Raw genomic sequence first — 19,073 nt, forward strand, 5'->3', positions numbered from 1 at the left:
TTTCCTGTACTGAAGAATTTTCTATCTATGGTAGAAAGGCAATTCAATGTTAGGGTCAAAATGATCAGGTCTGACAATGCCTTGGAATTGGGAAAAGGCACACAAGAATCAGCATTTCTTGCTTCTCAGGGGATTTTGCATCAATTGACTTGTGTAGCTACACCCCAACAGAATGGAACTGTTGAGAGAAAACATAGACATCTCTTAGAAATTGCCAGAGGATTGATGTTTCAATCCAAATTGCCTATGTGCTACTGGGGAGAATCTGTTTTAACTGCTACCCATATCATCAATAGACTGCCATCTAGTGTTCTAAAGGGACAGACACCTTATGAAGTACTATTTGAACAGAAGCCTGTCTATGACCATTTGAAGAGCTTTGGGTGTTTATGTTATGCTTCCACCCTGGCACAAGGAAGAAACAAGTTTGATGAGAAGGCTACTGCTTGTGTTTTACTCGGATATCCTTTACAGCAGAAAGGATACAAACTGTTGTCCCTTGATACAAATAAAGTTTTTGTATCTAGGGATGTCAAATTTCATGAATCACACTTTCCTTACAACTCATTTGATGCCTCACACACACCTATTTTTTTCAACCCCCCTTCCTCAGATCATCACTCTAATTCTTCCCCTCACATTCACTCAGACCCATCTGTTGATGATTTTTTTTCAACAACAACTTCAGAACCTCCACCCATTACTTCTGATTATAGCACACATTCTGAATCTACACTTCCCCCACCTACTATACCACATCTTGACCATACTTATCCAAGTTCTACTGCAGCAGATACTGCTACCCCTGATCCTATAACAGCTACACCAAGAAGGTCTAGCAGGATATCTCATGAACCTGGATATCTAAGAGACTACATTTGCAATAGTGTGGTGTTCACTAATCTATGGAAAGCTTGTTTTGATCACCCTCATAAGGCTAACATATATGCTTTCTCCTCCTTATCCCTCAACAATCAGCAGCTACTTCATTCTCTTTCTAATGTCACTGAGCCTAGTTGCTATAGCCAGGCTTCTCAACATCCAGCATGGAGAGAGGCTATGAACTCAGAGATTCAGGCTTTGGAAGCCAATCAAACCTGGGATGTTGTCTTGTTACCTAAAGGGAAGAGAGCTTTACCTTGCAAATGGGTATACAAAATAAAACATCTTTCAAATGGTAGCATTGAAAGACTAAAGGCCAGACTAGTAGTACGAGGGGATATACAAAGAGAAGGTATCGATTATGGAGAAACTTTTTCACCTGTTGTAAAAATGACCACTATCCGGTGCTTACTTACCATTGCAGCTAAGAAGAAGTGGTCTGTTTCCCAACTAGATGTCAACAATGCTTTTTTACATGGTGACCTCCAAGAAGAGGTCTTTATGAAATTTCCCACAGGACTGACACCTCCTAGTCCTAATCATGTTTGTCTTCTGAAGAAGTCCCTATATGGCTTAAAACAAGCTTCAAGGCAGTGGTATGCTCGACTTGCAGGAGCTTTAGCCTTCAAAGGCTATTCCTCTTCTTTAAACGATTACTCTCTCTTTTTCAAACTCAATGGGACACTTATTTCCATCCTAGCAGTATATGTTGATGATATCCTTCTTACCGGGAATGATTTGAATGAAATCAAACATATCAAATGTTTTCTTAATACAGAGTTCAAAGTTAAAAACCTGGGAGAAATTCACCACTTTCTTGGCATGGAAATTTTGCGAGAAGACCATGGATTTATTGTGAATCAACGCAAATTTACCATGGATTTGCTTCATGAATTCAATGTCTCTCATCTGCGTGCAGTCAACTCTCCACTCGATCCCTCTTTCAAGCTTCGAGCTGATGATAGTCCTCGCTTGGAAAACCCCACTCTTTATCGCCATTTGATAGGCAAACTGAATTATTTGACCAACACTCGCCCAGATCTGTCATTTGCTGTCCTTGCTCTAAGTCAATTCATGCAACAACCTTGTTTGTCACATTTCTTGGCTGCTTTGCGAGTTTTACGATATCTGAGCTCCGATCCAAGTCAAGGCATACTCCTGTCTTCCAATCCATCCTTTTCTTTACTAGCTTTTTGCGATGCGGACTGGGCATCCTGTAAGGATTCTCGTAAATCGGTTAGTGGATTCTTCTTCACCCTCGGAGGTGCTCCGATCTCTTGGAAGTCGAAGAAACAAATCTCGATCTCCTTGTCTTCCGCCGAAGCAGAATATCGGTCTATGCGTCGTGTTACTGCCGAACTTACTTGGCTAGTTCGCCTTCTCGAGGATCTTTCAGTTCCCATTTCACTACCAATTCCGCTCCACTCAGATAGTCAAGCTGCCATCCATATAGCTCGCAACCCGGTCTTCCACGAGCGCACCAAACATGTTGAATTAGACTGCCATTTTGTGCGCCAACAGTTTCAATCCGGTCTGATCACCCTTTCATTTCTTCCCTCTAAAGACCAACTTGCCGATCTCTTCACTAAGCCCCTTTCTGGGGTTTCTCACCAGACGATTCTACACAAGTTGGGGGTCATCACTCTCCCCTCCAACTTGAGGGGGGATGTTGGAGAAGTCCAGCATCTGCATGACAAAAGAGAAGAAGAAGAGATGAAGAAACGAGGAGAAGAAGAGATGAAGAAAGCAGCACAAGAAGAAGCAAGAAGAGAGTGCAAGAAGAAAGAAGCAAACAAACTGAAGAGTTTAACTCTTCAGTTCCCAACGTTTGCAGGACTACGTGGCTAGTAGGCATCCACACACATGTGGCCTAATTTTCATCCACACAACATATTTAAATACTACAACCCATATATATATATACACATTAAATTTACAATGCATATTTAAATATGATTATGCCCATATGATTATGGGCAAATAGAATATAGTTTTTGTACAAATTCAAGTAGGACAAAATATAACCATTTCCTTTTGTCTCTGTTCCAACCACTGTAAAATTCCATATAAATGTATTATACACAGTATGAATAAATATACAGTGAAGACATTCTTTCTACACAGCTTCATCTCTTTCAAATTTTTACAAGTTTAGATCAAACATCGTATTATTACTTTTAACAGTCATTTTTGTAGTTTAATTTTGCGTTACTTGAGCAAGGGGCATGGAAACAACTTCTTGTAATTCTATATCTACAGTCAAAATTATTTAATTATAAACGTTACTTAAAAATATTCAATTCAGTATATCATTTAAATATTGGATTCGACTCCTCTCCGTTATTCTTTCTCTCCATTTCAGTATACATCTAGATGAGAGACATGTATCTTATTTAATTTTTAAAGATCCAAATTATATTATATTAATCAATATCATAATCACAATCATAGTTAAGTGAATAAATTTTGGAATTTGATAAGAAAAGTTTTTTCCGACAAATTATGGTACCCATTAATTAATTTCATTTTATATTTTTATATTCAAATATTAAAATTGTACAACTGAACTTTTTATTTTTCAGTTAACTATGATTACGATATTTGTTCATACAATATAATCTGCGTACACTCTACCCTCTTCAGACCCCATATGATGGGATTATACTGGATTTGTTGTTGTTGTTGTTGTCGTCGTATGTTGTTGTATTTATAAGATATGAAGAAGGTATTATTTGGAGTGTTATAAGTCAGGTAGATGTAATTAAATATTGGCTGCTCATATATTGAATAGTCATAGACATCCGACTTCGACTTAAAATTGGAAACGAAATTTTGGAGACGATCGATCTGATGCTAGAAAATCCGGTAATTTCCCACTTTTGACCAATCTGACCTCCCAAAATGGATTCATAAATGCAAAAATAAAAAAATTTAAAGGAAGTAATATCATGGAAATTATAAAATGTTGGAATGAAAATTTTGAAGATGAAATCCACGTCATCTTTTCCATATCAATTGATTCTTGTTAACTTAAAGCAACCCTTAGGAAAAAGGTTTACTTAGATATGCATTTTATTAAATTACTTTTATTAATGATCTTGGAATTCTAAATATGATACTATTACTAAGGATAGTATATATGAGAAAGAAATAATAAAATTTTCCTGATTTACTAAAAAATGAAGGCCAAATTCTACGGACAATCTCAATTTTGTTTTGCCTAAATCAGATCCAAAATCATCAGACTTGACTATGTCGGAAAATAATGGGCCAGTTTAAAAAAACCAACAGACTGCCTCGGTTAAAATTGAGGAGCTTTCGTTGGTTTTCTTGTATTAAATATGATATAAATTTTAAAAAACCGAGCATAAATATATTTATAAAAAGGTAGCACCTTGGAATCTAACACAAGTATTTGCTATGACATTGAACAATTCTATAACTAGACCACACATGCTCTTTAAGGGGATTTTGCCCCTAAAAAAACCAATGAAGTCCTTTGATTTTTTGTGAAAAAAGATAATAAAAAATAGAGGAACTCCGTCAGTTTTCTTATGAAAATAATTTAAATTTTTTTAAAATAATTTTCGTCAAAAATAACGGATCGAAGATCTTCGCCGAGACATCCCGGACATCCGTCGATTTTATTTTTTTTTAAAAAATCATTAACCTACGTAGTCCTTCAATTTTTTTTTTCATCTTTTAGTAGTGCTCTGGGGATCATAACCCTATTTATAATTACATAAAGTTTCTGTAATTCTAGTATAATTCATCATTAAAATAGAGATTTCATCCGAATACTACCCATAAAAATTCTTACTTTATGAGTTGTCATAGGTCCGAACCTTAATTAACAGATCATTATATTAATTTGGGTTAATCTTTTTTATTTTTTGTGCGATAACAATCAACATACAATATTTATTAATATATATATATATATATGTGTCTGTGTGTCTATAACTCTAATATTTCTTACAAAGAAAACTGAAGAAAATTCAAGAATTCTTGTTATTACAAACTCCAAAAAAAAAGGTGGTATATATATATGTGTGTGTGTGTAAAAAAGGGTATTTAAAAATTGAAATACTCCTAAAAAGCGTGTTTGAAGGATTAAACTCTCCACAAAACCCTTGAGAGTCAAAAAATTCAAAGGCTTTTACTCTTTTTCTTCCTTCTTTGTCAAGTGTCAAAGCAAATACTAGTATTTTCTTGAGTTCCAATCTCAATAGTAGAAAAGTAGCCAAGACCCTAGGAAATTGACGATCAAACATACGAATTTAAAGTGCATATTTTAATTTTTTTACCAAATATCCATTACTATAAATAGCGTGTAGGAGAATAGGTCATATTATATGCTCATTCAATACTCAAAAATAAAACAAATCAAAAACGTCATTTTAATTAACTTCTTGATAGGGCCATGCAACGTTCAATATCATCTTCTTCCTCTTCAGCCAAGAATGTGTGCAATCAAATTCTCCGGCTCGGGAAACAACTCGAGCCAGTGAAACATCGTGCACCGTGCGATGTGTTCATAAACCACAGAGGAATCGACACGAAGCGAAATGTCGCGGGGTTGTTATACGAACATATTAGAAATAATATCGGGCTTCGTCCGTTTTTGGACAGCAAAAACATGAAGCCCGGTGACAAATTGTTCGATAAAATCGACCCCGCGATTCGCCATTGCAAAATTGGGGTGGCTATTTTCTCACCTCAGTATTGTGATTCGTATTTTTGTTTACATGAGTTGTCTCTAATGATGGAATCAAAGAAAAGGATTATACCTGTCTTTTGTGATGTAAAGCCTTCTGAGCTTGTTGTTAAGGACTTGAATATTAATTTTCCAAATAAGGATTTGGAGAAATTTAACTTGGCTCTTGAGGAGGCAAAATACACCGTTGGACTCACATTTGATACCTTAAAAGGGTGAGTACGTACAATTTTTTCGTTAAATTTAGCATTCTAATTCATGTATCATACTTTTCCTTTTTAAAATTTTAACGTGTTATAAGAAGAACGTCATACGTATTATTTCACTATTTTAAAATAATTTAACATTAAACATTTCATTTTATTGTTAATAAGAAAATTTAAATTTATACAAATATTTTTATGACGTTATAGATCTCAAATTTTAAAAAGTCTTTCATTCTTTTTTAAATTTTAACACTATCGTATAAAGTGATCGGAGATAACGAATACTAATATACTTCCTCAGTGTCAAAGTTTCCTTTTGCACAATTTAAATAATGGTGATATTCAGGCAAAAAAAATGCACACACCTAAACTTTCAAATTACCTGATGTCTTTCACTACCGGTGCAACTAAATCACCAATTTTTTTTTAAAAAAATAAAAATAAAATCTCCCTTTGAGATTTGAACTCTGGTCTTTCATGATATTCTTTCTGCTTTATTGACCAAATAGGCTACCTTCTTAGGTGCAATTTTCTTGTGCACTATAGAGTTAACACCATTATTTTAAGAGTATATTTGAAAATATGAACTTTTTTTAATATTAATTGAAATTCGTGTGACATATAGCGTATTATGATTTTGTTATTATTGAAAAGTAGAATGGATAACCAAATTATACGGAACATTAAAACAATGTTCATTGACATATATAGTTTGGTTTTGTAGAAACTTTATTATTACTTGTTTGAACATGATTTATACATCAATATTAGAATTATTATAATCTAACATGGGTATATATATAATTTTGTTTTGTGAAGGGATTGGTCGGAATTTTTGGTGAAAGCTTCAGATGCAATAATGAAGAACTTGTATGAGGTAGAAAGAGAGAAGTTCATCAACAGAAAAAAGTATATTCGTCGACAACAACTTCTGCACAACTATTGATGAAGTAAATTAAAGAGGATATATAATACAATAAATTCAGACAAGACGGAATTGCTCGGATGATAAGCACCTTCCAGGCTTTCACCTTCTAGTCATCTTAAGAGCAAAAAAAAGTGGAAGCTCGAAAGGGTAAAATAAAATAAAATATAATAGATTCACATTCATTAATTTGTTTCTTAATTAGTTTAATTCTTTTCTTAACAGAAGTCCTTTAGGAAGACCCAAAGGACTTGTTCCTAGCTAACACATTCAATATTCATTCATCTTATTTTTCTTCAATAATTTGTCGTGTAATTGTAATGTTTTCAGATTTTTTTGTCGTCTATGTAATCCATCAAATTAATGTTATGTAAAGCATAGATGATTCAAGAACAGTTTCTCCGTTTCATGTACTTTTTTGTTCTTTAGTTTTCGTTTTTACTATTATATATATGTATAGAGAGAGAATCTCAAATTTTTATAGTCCAATATTTTAGGTATTAATTCTATATTTTTGTACTTTGAGGTTTGACCTATTTGATATTGTTGTGGTAAAAAAAATTCCTTTCAATTGGACAAAATAGAATAAGTCATTTAAGCACTTATGATAAAGACTTTTCAAACTTTCTTTGTGCATATCAATTGATTTTTAATTATCATAAATATTTAATGAATTTTATATAAACTAAGCAATTTTATTCTATTATTAATAATAGAGAAACTCACTTTTGTATTTTCATATAGTTTTCAAATATGATACAAGAGAGTACAATTAGATGCTTTTAGTTTTTAGTTATAATTTTATGTTATATTTTTAAAAATTGATTGAATTTTGGGTAGTAATAATGTTGCATTGTTAAATACTAGTATTAAATTAAATCTATCAAAAATATTAAACTTAATTCTTTCGTCACAATTGAAAAAAGAGTTTTAAAGTACGAAAGTTGATTAATCTATTTAACGTGCACACTCTTAAGTTTTAACATGAATTTTATCTAACAAGGAGAACTATAAAGTATTAATTTCATATATATTTTGAAAATGTTTAAAAAATTTATTGTTATAAAAAAACAACTTAACTCTTCAACTGAAAATAATACTAAAAATTGCAAAAGAAAGTAAAATCTCCACATTTTTTTAATATTTTTTTTTTTTTTGCAAAATGGGATAATTAATGTTTTACCCTAACTTAGGGGAAAATGGTTAACTTTCTTTTGGAAGAAAAGGGAAGAAAAGTAATAAAAAAGAAATATTTTCATGAACTTTTCAAAAAATAATTGTGTTGTTTAATTCAAAAGAGCACTAGAAAGTATTTTAATTGCATTATCAAATTTTGTAATTATATAACTTAAAATTCTATATTTGTATATTAGTTGACTTCAATGATTTCATTGTATCTCAAAAATATTCTTGAATATCATAATATATTTTTCAAAAAATAGGTTACCTTTTTTTTTTTGGTAAAAAAATAATTGGTTAGTTAATATGACTTTAATTCAAAAAAAAATGAAACTAATTTTACATATGATAAAGCTCAATTTGGATAACTAGAGATTATAATCTCAAAATATTTCCGTAAAACAAAAAATGAAAGAGCTTTCGTGCATGTATTTGTTTGATTATTTTTTTGAAAGTCTAAAGTATTAACTAAAAAAAATATATACTCTTGTAACTCTCAGATAATTTTCTTTATGTTTTAATATTTTAAAATTTTCTAAGGAGTATCGAATTGATATTACAAACATAAAAAGGTAAGAGTAGAAGAAAATAAAAGAAATAACTAAGAAATATGATTTTAATTTTAGCTTGGATCCGATTTAGTATAAGCCAAATGACACTAGTATATAAAGATACTAGAGATAACTATAGAAAATAACTGTACAAAATTAAATGACATTTTGAAAGACAATACAAAGTTGAATGTCTATAATAGTCCATTACTATAAATTGTTTGACCATTCAAACATTCATTTCCATCTAGTTGATCTAATAAAGAAATCTTTATTTAAATAGCAAGGTAAATTTATTATTTATTTATTTTAATTGACATACATAAACTATACACGATTATAAACGTATTATACATCTATCGGCTTATTTTGATTCAATCAAAATTGACTTGTCCGCTATTTAAATTAATTTTTATTTTGTTGATAAATTTTTATTAGATTATGACTCCTAGTTTTATAATAAAAAAACTTATTAAATCCTAGTGAAATATTGTTATGGAGAATGTCTATTGACACACCTCTGACTAAAAGAATTCCCGATAAATATTCATGATGAAATGCTTGTCATAAAATTTACGACATACTAATTTTTCGATGAAACATTAGCCGACATTAATTCATTATTTTTGACCATCACCGCCCGGCTTAATAGTCTTGATTTTATTTTGTCCTTTTTCTGATGATTAAAATGATAATATTCCCTTTTTAATTTTTTTCATTTGGTCTTATGTTGTTCTTCAATTCCTGGTACTTTACTTTCCCTTTTTGGAAAAAAAAAAAGAGAGAAGAAGAAGAAGAAGAAAAGGTCAGTCTGCCTGGTGTGCTGAGGCAAAAAAATCTGTGACTCAGTCTATTTGAAGTTTCTATAAATCCCACTCTTTTGGGACAAACTATTTATAGTTTTTGAGACCAAACATATTTTTTTATTTCCAAAATATACAAATATATATTTCATTTGTTTTATTTTATGTGATCTTGTTTGATCCATTTCTCTAGGGATATATATAGTACAAATCTTGAGACCAATTTGTTTGTAATATATACATATCTATTCTCCACTTATTTTTTAGTAACTGATTAGATACGAAATTTAAGAATAAAATGAAATGTTTTTAAATTTGTGGATCTAAATTTAACACGTCTTAACTTTTGTTTGAGTTAAAGGCTTTTGAAAATTATGCTATAAATGTATCATAACATTTATACGGCTATAAAATTTTGCATTAAGAGAAAAATGGAAAATGTTAAGGTTAAATTATTTTTGAAGTTTGGCAGCAATTATTGATTTTAATGTATCAATTAAAAAGGACACATAGAAAGAAAGATATCATTCTTGATTTGTGTTTGTTATTCTAATGTAAAAGTCATGCTAATATGTTATGAATACGACTAAGATGAATCAATCCAGATGAGAATATGACAAATTCAATTTAAAACCTTGAAAAAGATGTCTATTATAATCGAGGAAAATAATCTATTATGGCTTATGTTATGAACTTGCCTTCTTTTTTTTTTGTTTAGTTTAATAAAGCTAAACAAACTTTTTGTTTCTGTTTCCATTTGGTTACTAGTTTGGAGTGAACTCTTTTTCTGCGAGTTTTATTATCCCTTTTAAATTTTAATATATGAATATGGATTCACAACATAATCTTTTATGTAGGGGTGTTTACCATTTGGGTAAAAATTAATTCAAATCGAAAAATCAAATTAAATCGATCAAATAAACCGATTTTTATTTGGTTTGGTTTGATTTGGTTTCGTTTTATATTTTTTAAAAATCGATAATATTTGGTTTGGTTTTGATTTTATTAAAAAATCAATAAAATAACTGAATCGAACCGAAAAATTATATATAATTTTTTTCATAATTATATATACATAATATTTTTTTTATGAATACCTTTTTATGCAAAAATGCAGCATGCTAATTTTTAAAAAGTAAGGAATGATGCGTCTTTTATTTGTGCAACAATATCATTAGCTTATGCATTATTTAGTAAGTTTATATATTGTTTGGTACATTGGATTAACTAACAATATAAGTAGAAAGTTAAACATAATTGAAGTATTGGTATAAGAATTATAATATCAAAAATGGCACAAAGACAATTTATTTCCTTTTGAATTAATTATTGTCTTTTTTTCTCTTTTGAATGGACCGTTTCTTTTATTTTTATGTATGGTTAATAATCGAATAATCAAACCAAATTAAACTGAAATCGATAACAACCAAACCGATGGATGTATATTTTATTTTATTTGGTTTGATTTTAATAATTTAAAAACCGATTAAATTTGTTTGATTTTGATTTGGACCAATAACCGACCAAACCCGACCCATAACACCCCTACTTCTATGCATCGTCTAATTTTATGGGATATTTTGGAAGGGATAAATATAATGAATTATCGAAATAGTAATAATAATTAGAAAAATAATAAAACGCGACCATAGCCTAGATTTTCTCAAACATTACATACAAATATCGCTCAATAATTAGGTGATTTTCGTTTTTCTAGTATCTCGAGGTGCTAAATTTTACTCCATAGTTTTAAGGTAGCAGAATGATTTATTTATTTTTTTAATTGAAGAAAGATTCTTTTAAACTGTAAAAATGACTATTGGAATGGAAGACATGAGTTCCTCGTTGCAATAATTTTAATTTTATTTCAATCCACAAAAAATTGACTATTTTTAAACTTTTAGAAATATATTACTTTAAGCACAAGTATATGTAAAAAATGGGGCTGCCTCAAACTCCCCCGGTAGAAATATTAGCTGGTGGTACACGTATTCTACTCCCTTATTATTTTTATAGTGCATTGTACTTTTAAAGAATTACAAAATATTAGTAAGTTATATATATATATATATATATATATGTGTGTGTGTTTAAGAACCCTAACCAACATTTCTCAACCCAACCTCACTTGTTTGTTATTGCCAAAGTTCATTGGCGTCTCAGTTAGTTGCTGAAAAATCGAGATTGTTTCACTAGAAATAGTCATCTTTGAATCCATGCACATACATTTGAAACACATACATTGGATCCCACAATTAATGTGTTCACATATTTACACATACACATCCATCTTTTGCTTTGAAAACACATACATACATTACACATCTATACAACAATAATCAGATATGGTATCCGTGAGATTTTAGTTAGGGTTCGATTAGTATTCACGTGAATAAAATGTATATTGATACATTTTAAAAGAATAATGATTCTACATTTCAAAAAAAAATAAAAAAATCTCGCTATATTTTACAAAAGTGAAAGCTAATAGCGTTACTTATGAAAATTTTCCTTTAATTTCTTAATCAGGTTGTTGGACCATGACAGCTAGTCCAATCCTTAATGGGCCTGAACAGCCCATTAGAAACTCTTAACTGAATCTACTTGAATTTTTAAAAAACTAAGCTTGTTTTAATTTGATCAAACTTTTAGACACAACGGGGTGAAAATGTGTTTCTGTATAAGATATTACATCTGGGCATAACTTAATCCAAAATTTACCTCATGAGGAAGGATTGCCCAAGTCTATATAAGTAAACTGTTAGTCCATTCTTCAATCAATGTAGACTTAACCCACTCTAACAATTTCACCGGAAAACAAATTCCTCGAAATATAGTCATTTTTACTTATGTGTTTTTTCCCCATCAAACTATTTATCTTGTTTAAGAGTATGAACTTTCTCTTGGAAACAAAAATTGAAGATTGGTGAGTTAAAACCCTTTTTTTTTCACTTCAAATACTCCTCAAAACGACTAATTTTAATATTTCATCAATAGTGAAGTTCAATATCTAAAGTAGGGAGCAAATAATAATATTTGATAAATAAGTGGCCCCTAATAAATCTCATCTGAGCCTAAGGTTAAGTAGAACCTTTTAAGTACCCCTTTGTTGTTATGTAGGACCATTTATCCCTATAAAACAATGTTTAATTTTTTTTTTCTTTCTGTAGCCTTTCAGCTTGTCAATAAGTCGTCCGCATGAAATATTATATTGTTTGCCCAATTACACACACCAGCAATAAATAGGGTGCAGATGTACAGCCAATCGACAGAGTCAGGTTTCAAATTTTATGGATCCTAAATTATTTAGGATATCGACATTAGATTTAAATAATTGAGTTTTGAATTTTGCTCTTGTTTAATGAATTTTTGACTGTGAATACACCCCTTTTTTAGATCCTGCGTGAAATCAAAATTGCCTCATGCATTGAGTTGTCCCGGAGTTTAAGCCACAAAATATCCTCTTATACTTGATCGTATTTATGAGATAGCCATTACATTATTCATAAACCAAATTCTCCTTATATTGCTTTGGAGAAAGGTCGATCGTCATGTGCTAATCCCTCACTCTAGAGTACTTTAATTATCCACTCCTTCTATTTGAAAGATTAAAAGGGGAAATTAATATATAGATCTAATGAAGATAGAAGTAGAATAAAGTAAAAAAAAAGTTTCTTAATATTTTTTTTTACCTCACTCTTATCTCCATCAGAAGGTTTAATAGTGTTTCTACGTATTAAAGTCCCCCTTAATTAGATACGTTGGAAAGGAAGAGATTGTCCGTTAATAAAAGAAGTGAAGAATGCAAGTGATTCACTAGGCTTGAAAGTTGGAACCGCATGTCCTGCTCCTCTAAATGTTGCAAATGTTAACCCCTTGTACTCTTCAACCCATCCTCCTACCTAATACATAATAATAACAATAATAATAAAATATGCATTAGATAATATTAAGTACAAGAGAATAACAACGATACCAAATCACGAGATCTTAATTAGGTACCTGTTTCTGGTGGTACCATGGTCTCCATTTTGTTGAAATTGGCAGACCAAGGGCACTTAAACTATATCTTGTTGACAAAACAGGAACTCTTCCATCAGTGTCTCCGCTGAGCAAACCAAATTAAACATGAGGATGAGTACAATTAGACCACAATATTATTAGTATTAATATTTAGCCACACTTTATAGCTTATGACGTGTAGTACATTTTTGTAAAAGAGCACCAATAACTTGGTTAGGTCCCAATTAATAATGTGTAAAATATGACAAGATGAATTTATTTATTTTTGTGTGTGTGTGGAGGGGGGAGGCAAAGATAGAAATTTAGCGAATATTAAATGACACTATCAATATTTTACTCATATTAGGTCTCACTTATTTGGCAAAAAGTATACAAAATTATACTCTTTTCAAGGATAATTTTGAAACATTATAAAGTATTTTTTAAACTCTGTGTCCAGTTAAACCATATCATATAAATTGGGGCGAAGGGGTAATATATTACCTGTAGACCCAAATTTTGAGTCCAGCATCGATTAGTTTGTGATAAATAGGAAGAACTGATTCCTTTGAGTCTGACCAATTACCAAAGATTGACATACTGAATATTCAAATATTAAACTTTGTTAGTTTCTTTGATTTAGAGATCTTTTTAAAATAAATAAATAATTCATTAATAATTACTTGCAGATGCTCCAATTTTTGAGGTGTTGACCATCACTTATAACATGTAGAGCCTTTTGAACATCAGGTCTATTGTAATAAGAAGAAGTATAATCATCAAGACAGGGGTCGTATCCTCCCATGATCCTTGGCATCTAATTACAACATCAATAATATATAGTATATCAGATTTAATGTAAAATAACGTACTATATTTTATTTTCAAGATTACGTATAGAAGTTAAATAATGTGTACGATGAGTTAAACTTATATACTATACATTATCAAATCACATTTATCTGTTGTAACAGATTATTTTCAAGACAAAGTTAGTGCGTAGAACGGTAGAAGTTAAATGTAGTGCAAAATAGACAAATTAAGTTACCATTTTAGACTTGGTATCAAATAAGACTTGTGTGGTTTGCTGTTGAGTACTAGCAGTGTCTCTTATGCATACTGAAGTGTAAAGGCTGTAGATATCAATCTCTTTGTACTGTTTGAGGACTTCATCAACAGCTTGACTACAAGTCTGATTGCTCCATGTATCATCACTATTAAAATCACAAGAATCAGAAATAGTTTTGTGAGTTTCATCAGAAATGACAGCATGGCTCCAAGCATAATCCACTAGACCCTTCCAGTCCTCTGCATCACATGTTTCAGGATTACCTAGCTGCACCACATCAACATCATTTTTTTTAATTTATGAAGGATCATATATGCTTCCTTTGTTTTAATTTATGTGACACGCTTTTATTTTTAGTTTGTTCTAAAAGAATACACTTCTAAATTTGAAAATAATTAACTTTGTTACTTTCTGCCTTTTTATCTTTAATGAGAATATTTTATAAGCACATAGTAGATGTTGTGTCATGTTTAAGATCACACATGCTATGAGTCCGGTCTAGAAATTTAAACAAGGAGATTACAAAATATTGTAGAATGTCACATGCAGTTGTAATTTGAACACATGACCTAAGCAATTTTGAACCCCTCTTTACCACTATACTTGAATTTTTCATCATGTCAAGGAGAGTCAATAACTCAAAGATAACAAAAAAAATCATTTTTACTTTATTTGCATAGTATAATTATTTTCCCACGAAGGGCTTGGGGCACACTACTTAGTTCCGCCACCAGTTATAACATGTTTTGGACGATAAATTTCTAAAATATTCATTTCTTTCATAAATTTTGTGCCACACAATTTAAATTATATTACGTAAAATGGAATGAGAGAGTAAATATACATACCAGAATTCCTCTGAGATCAATGAAAAGGGAAGGGTCTTTGTTTTTGTCAACAATGACTTCAGCCAACTCAGGTACATATTTTCCTGCCAAGAAAATAACAAAATGTAACCTGAAACTTTCAAAAGTCATAATATATATATATATATATATATATATAGAATACCTGCATAACTTTCTCCGGCAATATAAAATGTCCGTTTTTTATATGATGGGAACTTGAGAAGCCACTTGTGCAGAAAAGTATATGTGTCATTGGCTGGTAAAACAGTCCAAAAAGGTTAGGGAAAAAGGACAAAAGAAAAATAGAAAGATGAGTAAAATATATATCAACATCACATGTAAGGTATTTGTAGAGGAATACAATACATATTACATAATGCATTAAGACAAAATATCAACATCACATAAGATATTTCTGGAGAAACAGATAGTACACATAACTTATTAAAAGATGACAAATAGATAAGTGAAGGAAATAAGTATTTCCGCTAATTTATATGGATCACTTTTTTTTAGTCAATTATAAAAAAAATATGATAAATTTTTATATTTAATAACAATTTAACTTTAAAATGCATTTTTTCTTTAATAAAATAATTTATAGTCACACAATAATTTTAGATCACAAGTTTTAATTATTTTTTCTTAAATTATGTGTCAAGTCAAAATATATTATATAAATTGAGGAAGTAATATAAATCTCACCAGTGAAGTCATCTCCAAGGTTATGATAATCACCACTTGTATTTGAGTATGAAAACCCAACACCAATTGGAGATTCCAGGAACAATAAGTTTGCCTCTGTATCAATATTATTTCAATTTAGTTTTTAAGAACAAACACACACAGAAATGTATGCATGTAAATTAATTTATATGATAAAGCATATATTAATTAAACCTTTATTCCAGGAGTAAGGATTAAGTTTAAGGCTAAAACCATCAAAGTCTACAAGAAAAGGCCCAATCTCTTGAGTTGCTCCATATCCCACTGAAGAACATCCTGGACCTGAAACATTAATTGTCAACCTCATATCAGGAAAGTAAAAAAGATCAAATAATCAAATACTCTCATCTTTCAATTTATTTATCTAGTTTTAACTTAACACGGAATTTATGAAACGGGTTAAAAAGAAAAGTAAGAGAAAAGAAAATTGCAACGGAGGGATTAGCATGACAATGAAAGCTAAATTGTTTGACTAGCTAGTGGAATTATATTAATTTCATTGATAAGGAATTTCTTCTATTGTTTTCCAAGCTTCTTTTTTAGTCAAAGATAATTTATTAATCTTGTCTACAAAGCTTGAATATTGGTCAAAAAGATATAATAATGCCAAATTCCGTTACCATCAAACAGAGTACGGAGTATTATATCGATTTCTCAATCCAAGAATTGTGCTTAATATAAACTGCCATAATCAACATCATGCAAACTTGGCATGTCTAAGAAACCATCTCAATGAAACCAAAAAATTTGATCATAAGTAAATCAACATATAGTTTTCCTACTTACCGCGACGATTACAATATTAATATGTCATTACACGTATGATTACTGAACTTTATCCACGTTAATTTTTGTCTTACCTCCATTGAGCCAAAGCACTAAAGGTTTATCCTGGGGGTCAATTGAGCATTCATAGAACCAATAGAAGAGTGCTCTTCCATTGTTCTCATTTACTGTGACATGTCCAGCATAGTGTTTGAAATTTACACTAGGTTGTCCTGGCAAATCAGTGACAAGATCCTCAGTACTGCTGCCCCATGAAGAATAAGACTTCTTGTTATTGGACAATTCATGAGAACGTCGTCCATCAATTTTTAGTGGCTCCAAAACTAATACTAAGCAAATAATAGTAATAATAAGAAGCAGAGAATATTGGGAAAACATAATGTTTGATATATAATAAATCAACTTGGAGCTAGACAAGCAACTAGTAGTATTTGTTAAGAGTGCAAGTACACGACATTCAACCTATCTATTTATAGTGGTGGCAACAAAGCACTTTTTGAGCAAATGTACCAACAAAAAAAAAAACTTTATCAACAAACCCATTATCTATAAGGTGTGACTCAATTTTAGAAACACACCGCAAAAAAAATAAAATGGAATTAATTACGTACATCGTCGCTAATATATATTGCTGGTAGCTAAATGGGATTAACGATGGATTTTTTATGTTTAAGTAGAGATTTGTCTATTGTTAATTCTTTATTTTTTTAGTAGTGACTAGTGACCCTCTATTTACCAAACTTATGTTTTAAATTGGAAATAGATCTCAAGACTATGGACTATGGTATCTGACATAGATTTTAATTAGGCAGGTTTATTCTAGAGCTTAATTTGTTTAATTTGCATGGACATTAAAGGGTTAGTGGAGTCTCCATTTTAATGTGTGTGGGTTGTTGGGTGACTAATCACGTGAGCAAATGACCAAAAGGGTTACTTTAACATTGCTCTATTGTCATTACTAACTCATTTTATTTAACCACAATGTATAAAATACTACTAATTCACACTTGAAGATCTTACCCCTATACCTTTCTCCACTAAAAGTTTAGGAATGTCATATTACAAAAATAGCAAAGAAACGTTGGATGAAAAGATCTAGTAATATAATTTAATGAAGATCGAGTTTAAGTCTCAAACAATATAGAGTAAATAATTTTATACGCCATTGGATTAGTCAAATGATATTTCGTATTTATAAGTCAGTCTCCTTAAAATGTAAAATTTGAAATCTTGAAAACAAAACATGTTACCTGCAAAAACACATAATGATGACATGCATGATATGTTGTAAAAATTATTTACGCTAATAACGGAGTATATTATATTACTTAAACTAAAGACGAGTCCTTATTTAATCAAACACAATAATAAGGAAATCGGAGTGTATTAAGCTCCTATTTGTTCCGTTGTCACGTTTGTTAAATATAGTTATTTCAAAATAGTTTCGGTTTTGAAAAACAAGAAATAATTGCTAATTTCAAAAGAAATAACAACTAAGAGTTGTTTAGTCAATTTACCATTTGAATTATATTTTGTAAAGAAGTGTGCACAAGAAAGGGTTGCATAATATGGATACACATGAGAAACAAATTTGATCTCCAATATCAAAACTCCATTTATTTAAATACGTACGATAGTATTTCAATTGTAAATACTGATTAGGAGATTTAATTTATGAGTTTCTTCATAGCAAAAAGTGGAGGATCACAACTCGTATCATCGTCGAAAATCCTCACAAAATGGGATGAATTCCTTTTGTCCCCAACCTAAATACCCTTTAGGAATGCAGAGCATTTTCTCGTACTGTAAACCCTAATCGTCGTCTAATACGGAAAAAGGGGGCTAATTAGCACCTCTTATGATTAAATTCAACCCAATAAATATTTCCAACACGTATGTTATAAAAGAGAAAACCTTCCTCCCAAGCATATCAAAATTTTAGTTAAAGATAGAATATAATAATGTTCAATGAACCATAAAATAGGAAAACGCATTAGACTAGCCAATGATCCTGAGACGGATTCAGAATATAAGTCTTATGTATTCAATTTTAAAGATTTTTAGCATTTTAAATTCATTATATATTCAAAATTATGAATTTATACTTATTATTTATTAAAGAGCAAATTTAATGCAATTTTTAATATAAATTTATATTTTAATTATTAAAAAAATTGAATTCAGTTGGATAACATGTAGGCAGAATTCAAACAGATATGTGAATTCCACATACATGAGTGGTGAGAGGTCAATATAGAACAGCTAGCAAGAAGCAATAATACTAACTAGCTAGATTTTTTATTAAAATATAGATTAGATTAGGGTGAATATATTAACCAATTATGTGACCTGCTTGGCAGCACCCACAAATAGAGTTGT

General features: G+C 30.4%; 2 protein-coding genes across 2 annotated transcripts; one reads left to right on the top strand and one right to left on the bottom strand.

Annotated features, from left to right (window-relative positions):
* The first annotated feature begins 5,305 nt into the window (after nucleotides 1-5,305).
* LOC129872251 (TIR-only protein-like) lies at nucleotides 5,306-6,751 on the top strand. Its single transcript, XM_055947170.1, has 2 exons — nucleotides 5,306-5,814; nucleotides 6,625-6,751. Exons 1-2 carry the CDS (start codon nucleotides 5,306-5,308, stop codon nucleotides 6,749-6,751), a joined length of 636 nt encoding a protein of 211 aa, XP_055803145.1.
* A 6,011-nt stretch (nucleotides 6,752-12,762) lies between these two features.
* Nucleotides 12,763-17,113, bottom strand: LOC129873734 (serine carboxypeptidase-like 31). Its single transcript, XM_055948901.1, has 10 exons — nucleotides 16,769-17,113; nucleotides 16,083-16,190; nucleotides 15,888-15,983; nucleotides 15,346-15,438; nucleotides 15,183-15,265; nucleotides 14,314-14,601; nucleotides 13,949-14,082; nucleotides 13,770-13,865; nucleotides 13,266-13,371; nucleotides 12,763-13,165 (listed from the first exon to the last, which is right to left on the bottom strand). Exons 1-10 carry the CDS (start codon nucleotides 17,070-17,072, stop codon nucleotides 13,016-13,018), a joined length of 1,458 nt encoding a protein of 485 aa, XP_055804876.1. The 5' UTR covers nucleotides 17,073-17,113; the 3' UTR covers nucleotides 12,763-13,015.
* Nucleotides 17,114-19,073: the final 1,960 nt, after the last annotated feature.

Source organism: Solanum dulcamara, chromosome 11, assembly GCF_947179165.1.
Source record: "Solanum dulcamara chromosome 11, daSolDulc1.2, whole genome shotgun sequence".
Lineage (NCBI taxonomy): Eukaryota > Viridiplantae > Streptophyta > Magnoliopsida > Solanales > Solanaceae > Solanum > Solanum dulcamara.

What these genes read in the sequence shown, in the direction of transcription:
- LOC129872251 (XM_055947170.1), top strand. Translation starts at nt 5,306, where the DNA reads ATGCAACGTTCAATATCATCTTCTTCCTCTTCAGCCAAGAATGTGTGC. An exon ending in ACATTTGATACCTTAAAAGG is followed by an intron (nt 5,815 to 6,624) that starts GTGAGTACGTAC and finishes TGTTTTGTGAAG; the next exon opens with GGATTGGTCGGAATTTTTGG.
- LOC129873734 (XM_055948901.1), bottom strand. Translation starts at nt 17,072, where the DNA reads ATGTTTTCCCAATATTCTCTGCTTCTTATTATTACTATTATTTGCTTA. An exon ending in AAAAATTGGAGCATCTGCAA is followed by an intron (nt 13,866 to 13,948) that starts GTAATTATTAAT and finishes TTGAATATTCAG; the next exon opens with TATGTCAATCTTTGGTAATT. An exon ending in CTCAAAATTTGGGTCTACAG is followed by an intron (nt 13,372 to 13,769) that starts GTAATATATTAC and finishes TGGTTTGCTCAG; the next exon opens with CGGAGACACTGATGGAAGAG.